This window comes from Glandiceps talaboti, chromosome 17, assembly GCF_964340395.1.
Source record: "Glandiceps talaboti chromosome 17, keGlaTala1.1, whole genome shotgun sequence".
NCBI classification, from domain to species: domain Eukaryota; kingdom Metazoa; phylum Hemichordata; class Enteropneusta; family Spengelidae; genus Glandiceps; species Glandiceps talaboti.
In genome coordinates, this window is record NC_135565.1 from 22422275 (window position 1) to 22433161 (window position 10887).

The 10887-nt window shown below is 34.8% G+C and overlaps 1 protein-coding gene across 1 annotated transcript; it reads left to right on the plus strand.

Moving 5' to 3' along the window:
* The first annotated feature begins 472 nt into the window (after nt 1-472).
* Nucleotides 473-8330, plus strand: LOC144448689 (very long chain fatty acid elongase 4-like). Its single transcript, XM_078138977.1, has 7 exons — nt 473-530; nt 1704-1891; nt 2644-2727; nt 3690-3746; nt 5272-5386; nt 7032-7159; nt 8076-8330. The coding sequence occupies exons 1-7, from the start codon at nt 473-475 to the stop codon at nt 8328-8330; spliced, it is 885 nt and encodes a 294-aa protein (XP_077995103.1).
* Nucleotides 8331-10887: the final 2557 nt, after the last annotated feature.

The window sequence follows — 10887 nt, forward strand, 5'->3', positions numbered from 1 at the left end:
TTTAATGTCGCTATAACTCATACTATATCACAATACAAGTTTCAACATGCACACTAAGTAACTTTTGATTATTTTTTACCCTTTCAAATCAAAGAGATTTTGATGGGGTACAAACTTGTTGTATGTCTCATGATTTCTTTTATTCTGCCCTGTCCATGTGCCAATATGTTTACCATAACAATGTAACAACAGCAACATATGAACAATTGAACCATAATAAGATTGACCACATATCACTGAATTACCTTAAGCTTATGTTGTTGTTCAGTGCTGTCTTTTTTTTTATAGGGTCAGGCTTTGTCTGGGTCAAGGTCTTTAACTCATTGTATACACATTTGGGTCATAAACACCCAGGTTTTTTGGGCTAATGAATGAAGTTCGTTTATTGAGCTTGTGTGACATTGTGAGATTGTCTTTTAAGACTTCATTGTCATGTCTTTTCAGGTTTTGAAACATCACAGAGATCAGCAAGATGACGGGACTTGCTGAAAGAACAAGGGAGTTTATAGATTGGGCAGAGGGCAAAGCAGGTATGTATTGATTTATAATCATCAAATGTATACTTTTAAAATAAACTTTGAATTCTTGTAGTTCATTTTTAACATTTCACTTTTTGATAAGTCTGTAGAACCCTGTACATAGTATCTTTACTGTTGAATGAATAGCAGGACAAACTTTATACATTTCAACTCCCTGGGTAGCATACAATCTTTATACACTTCAACTCCCTGGGTAGCATACAAACTTTATACACTTCAACTCCCTGGGTAGCATACAAACTTTATACACTTCAACTCCCTGGGTAGCATGCAATCCATTGGAGCCTCTACAAATGCATAGGAGTAAAGCATTCACATTGCAATCTCTATCCTATCAGGTTCCCAATTATACAGCTGGGTTGACTAGGGTACACATAGGATAAGGTCCTTCACATTGCAATCTCTATCCTACCAGGTTCCCAATTATACAGCTGGGTTGACTAGGGTACACATGGGATAAGGTCCTTCACATTGCAATCTCTATCCTATCAGGTTCCCAATTATACAGCTGGGTTGACTAGGGTACACATAGGATAAGGTCCTTCACATTGCAATCTCTATCCTATCAGGTTCCCAATTATACAGCTGGGTTGACTAGGGTACACATAGGATAAGGTCCTTCACATTGCAATCTCTATCCTATCAGGTTCCCAATTATACAGCTGGGTTGACTAGGGTACACATAGGATAAGGTCCTTCACATTGCAATCTCTATCCTAAAAGGTCCCCATCTATATAGCTGGTTTGACTGTGGTACAGTCATGGTTCAAATCATACCAAAGGACTTTACCCAGTCAGAGACAACGAAAAGTGGCAAGGCTTGGACCTGAAACCTGCAGATTCCAAGATGGCCACTCGTACCATCATGACATTACAGAATCAAGCCATTAGCTAAGGATGACAAATGTGATAAAGCACTATTACATAACACATCAGGCAAAGCTAACCTCAATATCTAAGTGTGAAGCTCTTAATGTCATATCAGTTGTTATCAGTTTTACTGATCCATTATCAGTGACATTGCAAATAGCTTTAGAGATGCAAACAATTTTTATGACACCCGACTTGCTGGCTCACCAAGTCGGGAAAGTTTCACTTGAACTGCTAATGCAAAGAATCCGTCATGACTGCAAATTATTTATTGAATCTTTTATTTGATTTTAGATCCAAGAACTAAAGACTGGTTTTTAATGCCAACACCGTATGTTACCTATGGTCTTGCAGCTTTATATCTCTTTATAGTATGGAAGGGACCTAAATTTATGGAAAACAGAAAACCTTTTGAGTTAAGAAAATTCATGATAGGTTACAATGCTGTTCTTGTTATGATTTCTACATATATTTTTTCAGAGGTAAGTTGAACGTTAAGAGTTTGCTGTTAAAGCCAATGTAACTGTACATTTTCCTACATTTTAATAATTTTTGTTTGTCAAAATAATATATGAAATAAGCACAGTAAATGGCATATTGTAGATATACACAGTCAATGGCATAATAAGGGTTTCCTAATCCTCTCAGTACAGAATATAACAGAACCCTATAACATGTGAGTGCAAGTGTGGCGCACTCGGGGTATTAGCAAGCATAGTGAGTGCAAGTGTGGTGTACTCGGGGTATTAGCAAGCGTAGTGAGTAAAAGTGCAACAGAAAACACTGAAAGCACGAGCGCAAATACCCCTGAGTATCCACACTGGAATTTGCGTGGCATAGAGTTCTGTTATCATATATCTGAAACGGCAAATTTCCGTGAAAATCATAAAAATCCTATAGTGTGATTTTGTGTGCAAAGAACAACAGTGTCCTCATTTGCATATCATTTGCATGCAGATATACAGTAAAGTTTTCAGTATTGCACTACAGTGCAAATACCACTAGTATAGTATGCGCATGCAGTTTTTTTAATTTAACATTTTTGTTTTATGTTAATTATTTTGCTATTTTGAGTTCATGTCATATCACTCAGTTTGAATTCACGAAGTGACTCCTTTGACAAATCTAGGCTATAGAGACGGGAAGCTAGTAAGAAACTTCAGCTGTTAATTTTTGGACACAATTACTGTAGAAATGCCTAAACTTCTCAACTTATTTGTTTTTATTCCCACAGTTTCTTATATCAGTCTGGCCTAGACCAAGTTTTAGTTGGGCCTGTCAGAGTGTTGATTATAGTGATGACCCAATTGCCTTAAGAGTAAGTATATCACTATCTCTTTTCTTTTTAAACATTCCAAAAATTGACAAGTCAGTTGTCAGTGGTCATGTGATCAGTGGCCGTGTGACAAGTCAGTGGTCAGTGGCCATGTGACAATTCAGTTGTCAGTGGCCGTGTGACAAGTTAGTGGTCAGTGGCCGTGTGACAAGTCAGTGGTCAGTGGCCGTGTGACAAGTCAGTGGTCAGTGGCTGTGTGACAAGTCAGTGGTCAGTGGCCATGTGATTGCAGTGGCCGTGTGACAAGTCAGTGGTCAGTGGCTGTGTGATCAGTCAGTGGTCAGTGGTTATGTGACAAGTCTGTGGTCAGTGGTCGTGTGACAAGTCTGTGGTCAGTGGTCGTGTGACAAGTCAGTGGTCAGTGGCTGTGTGATAAGTCAGTGGTCAGTGGTCACGTGACAAGTCAGTGGTCAATGGCTGCGTGATAGCAATAGCATTTTACCTCATGCTAGAGGTTCAAAATAGAACAAGAAGGTTGACTTATTCTCAGTACGTGTAATAGCATTTTACCTCATGCTAGAGGGTCAAAATAGAACAAGAAGGTTAACTTATTCTCAGTACGTGTAATAGCATTTTACCTCATGCTAGAGGTTCAAAATAGAACAAGAAGGTTGACTTATTCTCAGTACCTGTAATAGCATTTTACCTCATGCTAGAGGTTCAAAATAGAACAAGATGCTTGACTTCTTATGCATGCCTATAGTAATGTATGTGAAGTGTGGTAGAGTGGAAGTTATGGCATCGATCAAGAAATCGAATGTTCATTATTTTTATGATGTGTGTCAGCAGTAATATTCTATTTCAAGTACTGAGAATTTCATTTAATTTCTCTGAGGAGTCAAAATTTCAGTCAGATTTTCTCAGTTATACCTCAGTATGAACACGATTAAAGTTTTGAAAGTATTTTATTGAAATCTGACATTAATATATTTCATATTTTGCAGCTAGCGAATGCAACCTGGTTATTCTACTTGTCAAAGATTATAGAATTCATGGATACAGTAAGTTCCTAGTTTATCATACTGACATAGCTGTTCTTACACAATTAACATAAAAACAAAAGATTCTATAGTTTGGCCTCTAGGTGTGCTGTTCGGCACCAGCTCTTAGATAACACGACAGTCACAAACCATTAGCGGTCCAAGTGCAACAAACCCGCGGGCTTGCCTGGTGAAAACGGGTGTCATAAAAGTTGTTTGCATCTCTAAAGCTGTTTGTAGCGTTACTTATAATAGCCTAATAAATTGATAACAACTGATATAAGACGGAGATAAGGTTTGCCTCAATTGACTCACTCCTTAGAAATGATCTTACGCTGTGAACTACACTTTTACAGCTGTTTACTTGTGTTATGTAAGAGCCCATCATCACATGTGTAAATATTGGTACTCTTTGATAACAAGTCCACTTGCTTGGCTAATGGCTTGTCCCAGTAATGGAAGTCAGGGTTATTATAGTTGAGTAGCATAGGCTTTAGACTCTCTCACAGTCCTCGGAACTTCGCTTTACTAAAATCGATGCTAAATGAATTATTTTGTATGTACCGATACCATCTACATAACGTACTCCATCGTACTCGAACAACCTTGTACTGTGTGCCCTCATCGACCACATAGAGATATATGTTTGTTGACGTGTGACTGCGACACTCCGTATTTTCGCGAAGTCCGAGGCTTCGCGATAACACGGAGCGTCGCAGTCACACGTCAACGAATGGTTATCTCTATCATGGTCGATGAGGGCGCACAGTACAAGGATATTCGAGTACGGTTAATTAGCTGGCATCGGTACATACAAAATAATTCGTTTAGCTTTAATTTTAGTAAAGCGAAGCTCCCGAGGGCTGTAAGAGAGTCTACATAGGCTTCTATGAGAGAATTTTATTTCTGTGTGTTGCACAAATAAAGTAGTTGTAATCTATACCAGTAAAAATACTCTAGTAGTCATTTTTCCAATTGATAACATAATTTTTAGGAACCCAGTGTTTCAGACTGAATTTTGATCACTGCTTCATGCACTTTTCCTTATATTGGGTATCTCCTTGTTCTTTAAAATATGACTGCAAAGTAGGTAACCAGAATATAGCAAACTGATTCAATTCAAATTACTAGACAAATCAGAGTGTACAGTTTATGCAACAGATTTTCAATCATTGATTATTTAGCTTCTTTGCCACTAGAGGGCAGTATTCTATCAAAATTATAAAACCAGTACCAAGTAGTTCTCTATTATATACAGCAGCATGCAGTCTCTGTTTTCAGTGTTACTAACTTTTGCAAAAGTCAATGATATTGATCAAGAGTGCTTGTGCAAAATGCTTTTTAAAAAAATTACAAATGAGGAAATAGTAAAAATTGTAATATTGAATATTTTGATTTACAAGGATTTTTCAATGCCAACTTGGTATATATTCAAATACAAATTCCAAAAAAATGACTGTTCACAGGCATGTGAATTTATGCATATATTATTTTATTTAGTGTGTTTTTACTGTGTAATGTTTTGTTTGTTTGTTAATTTTTCCAGTTCATTTTCATTTTACGGAAGAAGAATACTCAGCTGTCATTTTTGCATGTTTATCACCATTCAACAATGCCAATGTTATGGTGGATAGGTGTTAGATGGGTAGCAGGTGGACAGAGTGAGTATTTTTACATGTTTATCACCATTCATTTACATGTTTATCACCATTGTGTCCCCCAGGGCTCCATTTTGGGACAACGACTTCGAGCTGTCTTACCACAGCAAGTCTTAGTCATGCTTTATAATACTCTTGTTCACCCACACATTATCTAGGGGCTTGAAGTAGTACATACACCACATATTTAAATGACCTTTTTCTAATTCAAAAACGTATCATGCGTATTATCACATATAGTGACTGTACTGCACCAACAGAACCATTATTCAAGAAACTCTAGGTATTTTAAACATTTACCAGCAACATAAATTACAGTTAGCAATATTTGTATATGATGTACTTCATAGGAATACACCCTAAGTTTTCGAAGACTTTTTTATTCCGGTTAACCACGCATACACAACTCGACAAAGTATTAGGAATGACTTGTGTATCCCAAAAACTAAACATACATGTAGGACAGGACAATTTACCGTGAAGGATGCAGGCTCAAAACTGCGGAATAGTATACCACTGGATATAAGAAATATTCAATACAGGTTCAAATTCAAACGAGAATACAAAAACTATTTGCATGTGTATAGTTTTTCTTGTAAACAATAATTAGTTAATAGTGAGTTATTTTTCTTCCTTGTATACATTATATGTTGTAGCTGTATGTTTTTTGAACATAAGCCCAGACTATTGTATTTTGTTTGATTAAGTACACTGTATGTATTTAAAGGGGATGGACTTGATTAGTTACTAGATAACTACTTCCAATCTCCTCTTTCCCGTTATCATGTAATTGCATTGTTTCCTTGCATATTGTATGTTTAAATATTGGGAAATAAATCATATTATTATTATCATTATATATTATTCAACAATGCCAATGTTATGGTGGATAGGTATTAGATGTGTACCAGGTGGACAGAATGAGTATTTTTACATGTTTATCACCATTCAACAATGCCAATGTTATGGTGGATAGGTGTTAGATGGGTACCAGGTGGACACAATGAGCATTCACCCTCATTAAAAACACATATTGTATACTTTAATTTAGAATTCTGAATTATGCTGTATATTAATTGTCATAATTTTGTAGTCCTTATTTTCCCTGTCAATCATTCATCAATCATCTTGGAAGTAGTAAAATGTTGATTTACAGTTTCACTAATTTAAAAGTAAATTGTCAATTTTTAATTTTCCATATAATTAATATAATATGTTATGTTTTTTTAAGGATTCTTCCATTTATATCATGTATCTATAAAGAGTACATTAAATTTTGATGTCATTTTCAGTATAGTCTGTAGACTTGAGTCATTTCTGAGGAAAATATGTTAATTGACTTACAACAGTCAATTCTCAGACATGATATTTTGTTGAATTCAAAATTATGATAATAACTCACTTAATGCATTTTAGAAAATTGATCGATTAATATATCATGCAAGATGATATTTTTGAACCAGTACAGGCTAAACATGAATATATATTTCAACAAATTTCTTCTCAGTTATGTATACCTTACACTGTAAGATACATTGTGTCGCTTCACCCTTACCGACTGCAGGGGTGAAACGATGTGTGAGGGCGCCCCGTCACGACTTACCTCACAGACTATAATTATAGCTATGAATATTTGATATCTCAACAGCTTTCTTTTCTGCGATGATTAACAGTTTTATACACGCAGTAATGTATTCTTACTATCTACTGGCTGCTTTTGGGCCAAGAATTCAAAAATACTTGTGGTGGAAAAAATACCTTACTTCAATGCAACTGGTGAGTTTCTTTCAATTTCTGCACCTCTTGTCACATTTACATATAGTGCACAATTTCAGAAATTTTCTAGTAAAGTTTATGTATATCATGCAATTGTTGGAATTTGTTAGCATGTAAGCACAATTATACAATATATAGATTAAAATTTTGTAGGTAATATGATTGAAATATGAGAGAATTATTTGCAATTGCGCTTTCAGTGTTTCCTTGCTGCACTTTTACTTGATAGTGGTTGTGAAAGTATGGCTGCAGAGAACACCACAAACACTTGTGCTAAAACTTGAAGTATACCACTTTTACTGTCAACTGTCATCAGGTTGTTATACACAGGAAAAATAGTATTGATTGGTTTGTAAGCATGAGTGCAACTACAGATGAACACCAGTTGTTGGCAGTGTTGTTGTGAATCAAAATGAGAAAAACTGGGATTTCTTGTGAGTCACCACATAGTAAGAGATAGGGGAACACCAAAGTTTGGTGCGTCACTAGAAATTGTGTGCATTAGTGGCACATCAAATTGGCTTAGAGGGTACACAGGTTGTTGTATACAGAAACAAGACTTGAGGGAAATATGGTAGTGGGTATGAAAGAGAGCAAGCTACAGTTTTTGAGAAAATATATTCTTTATTAGAAATTACACCGATGTTTTGGTCTCACACAAGAGACCTTCTTCAGAGACAAACTATAAAAAAAACTAAAAAGTGCACGATGTCTACCGGTTGGAGCAGGTATGCCGGAGCAAGTATACATGCTCCAACTGGTAGGCATTGTGCTCTTTTTACAGTTTTGTTTTTTATAGTCTATTCCTAAAGAAAGTCTCTTGTGTGAGACCAAAATGTTGGTATAATTTCGAATAAAGAATACATTTTTTCAGTCCATGGATTAAACAAACTTTCTGTTTTATTTTTATTTCCAGGCACAATTTATTTCAATTATTGTACACACTTCGTTGGGACTTTACTTCGACTGTGGTTATCCAAGGGGATATTTATATGCCTTGGTTGTCTACGTTTTCTCACATATTGTACTCTTTGGTAACTTCTTCAAGAAGACATATTTAGCTCCCAAGAAACAGAGGAAAGCTGACGAGACAAATGGTCAGACAAATCATGTCATTAATGGAAACTATGATCTGAGAAAGAGGTCTCAAAAACCAAGAAAAGACTCTTAGATACCTACATCACCAGATGAGTTTTAAGTAGTTCTTTTATACACAATACCTGTTACTATCTCATGACATTTATTAATCTGTAAATTGATATTTCATATGGCTAAAAATGAAATAGAATATGCAATATTTGAGCTTTAAGGAATGTGCATATATAAATAAGTCAATGAAATTCTTACAACTTTGATTCTGTTCGTCTAACTCAGTCTAATTTTCTCTGATGTCTTTTGTTGTATGTGCTTTATATATTCATCAAGTCATCATACCACTTATAGAAAAAAATCACCAAACATAAATGTTTTTAGTTTATAGAAACCAGAATACTACCAAAACAGTTGATTTATGTATGTCCAGCCAAAGGTGAATACAATACAAATACCTTCCACTGTTATGTATACATGGATAACATCAAAAATATCCAAATCTAGGGTTTTTTACCCCAAAAATATTATTATTTTTGTATATTATAAACAAAATTACTATTTTAATTATTTCAAAACCAGTGACTCCCTAATTTACCAAAAGGCTTCCTTAATAAAATTTGTGAGAGACACATCTCAAAGTTACCATGGTAACATGATAAGGATAATTATACAACAAGAATTGAACGTAAGTTTCTTACTTGATATTCATGACTGTGAGATATATTGTCTCAATTTAAAATAATCCTTAAGGTGTTGGCCGATTCATGTTGACAGCCAAACACAGCCTATCTTTAAGACTAAGTTATTGTCTTTAAGACTAAGTTACTGAGTTACTGTCTTTAAGACCAAGTTACTGTCTTTTAGATATGCCATGTTAATGTAAGAGCAATTTTAAAAGCTTGGAGTCATTTTAAAACTACCTTACGTTTTGTGAGTGTTAATGATGATAACTGACATAAAGTAAAATGCTAAAATGCATATTATTGTGTGATAGGTGTAATAAAATGTATTCATGAGTTACGTCACAATCCTAGAATTCAATCATGAAGAGTTATAGACCCAGTTTTGAATTGGATTACATTTTCAGGTGTGAATTAACAACAGCTCTCTGGCAGAGCTGCAGAAAACAATGACCACATGCTTGACTGTATGTAATTCTTATGACTTCACTGATAAGATATTAACACTAAAAATGCTACTAACCTGGGATATTCTCACAAGCCAGAGTGCAGTTTTTCTGCTGATGCAATGAAAACTAATAATAATAATAGTTTGAGACACTGGTTTCTAAATCTGCTGAATAGTAGTCAATTCAACCATAGCCTCTATACAGTTACGTTGGTCAAACGTTGCCGTAGAAATGTTGCCGTATAAAAACTGTGTAGTTTTAAGACAATAGCTGGGATTGAATCCCTGGCTATTTATTACAATCAGAACATTTTTTATACAGATTTTAAAGTCAGGTGAACAAATTTTCTGATAATCAGTATCCTGCATTAAATCTTTCAATTTAAGGCTATACTGTACATCTATGTCATTACATCGTTGAATTAGGATGTATACACTATCGAGTTATAATTGTGTGAATAGAAATGTTTATAATAGGTATACAAAACTACTTCAATTCATCTCATAAATAGTTGAATGGAGTGAAAAGTTTACAAGTGAACCCTTTCAAAACCTGATGATTGTGTTGGTGTCAATGGGATGGTTGCATGTGACATCACTGGTCTCTGCAGTCATCCCACTTCTGTTAGTGTAGTTACATTTGTAAGTCTCTCTTACAGACATAGAAAACTAGAATAGACCACATTTGCTCCAAATATATAGTACTATGGTGAGATTGTTTTATAATGGCAACAGCTCATCTGCAAAAAAAAATGCAAAATGTTCAATTGATAAAATATTTCAATAATTCACTTACTATAATTCAATAAGTATAAAAAGTGACCCCGTAGGTCATTTTATTAATTCCATAGAGGGTGCTGTCTTGCAAGGAGTGCTTACCTCACAGGATCACAAAACTTAACAATAATGTACATGAAATTCGGGGATTATGAAATTATTAATATGAGGTGAAAACACCTTTCACTGGTGCATTCACCAGATTAAATCTATTTGATGTTCGGTGTAGTTTAGGGTATCTTTACATTTTCACTCGCGCTACTTTAGTGAAATGCTCACAAAGAAGAGATGAGTTTAATTTAAACATTGTGTTTTGTTTTAACCATGTTTAATGAGTCATTATGATTCTTAGACAAATATAAATAAACAAAAATTTGAAATGACAATTAGTAAATGTTATCATGGTAATGACATCATTCAGCCGTATTTTATCAACAGTTGACGAGATAAACATAAAGAAATGGAACGAAAATGATATTAATAGCTCCAAACTCAGGGTATTGATTTGTTACATTGTATATATCGACTGAAATATTCAGACTAATTCTGTTGCTATATGTCTGTGAGCTGTCCAATTGCCATTGAACAAGTCTGTCTCATTGAACTATAATTATGTGTTGTCATTTAAGACGGCCGAGTGATTCAGCTGAAATATGAAACATAAAATAAATGCTCTGAGTGCATAACTTATTATCTATACAGTATACACTGAGCAAGAAAATAACATTTTT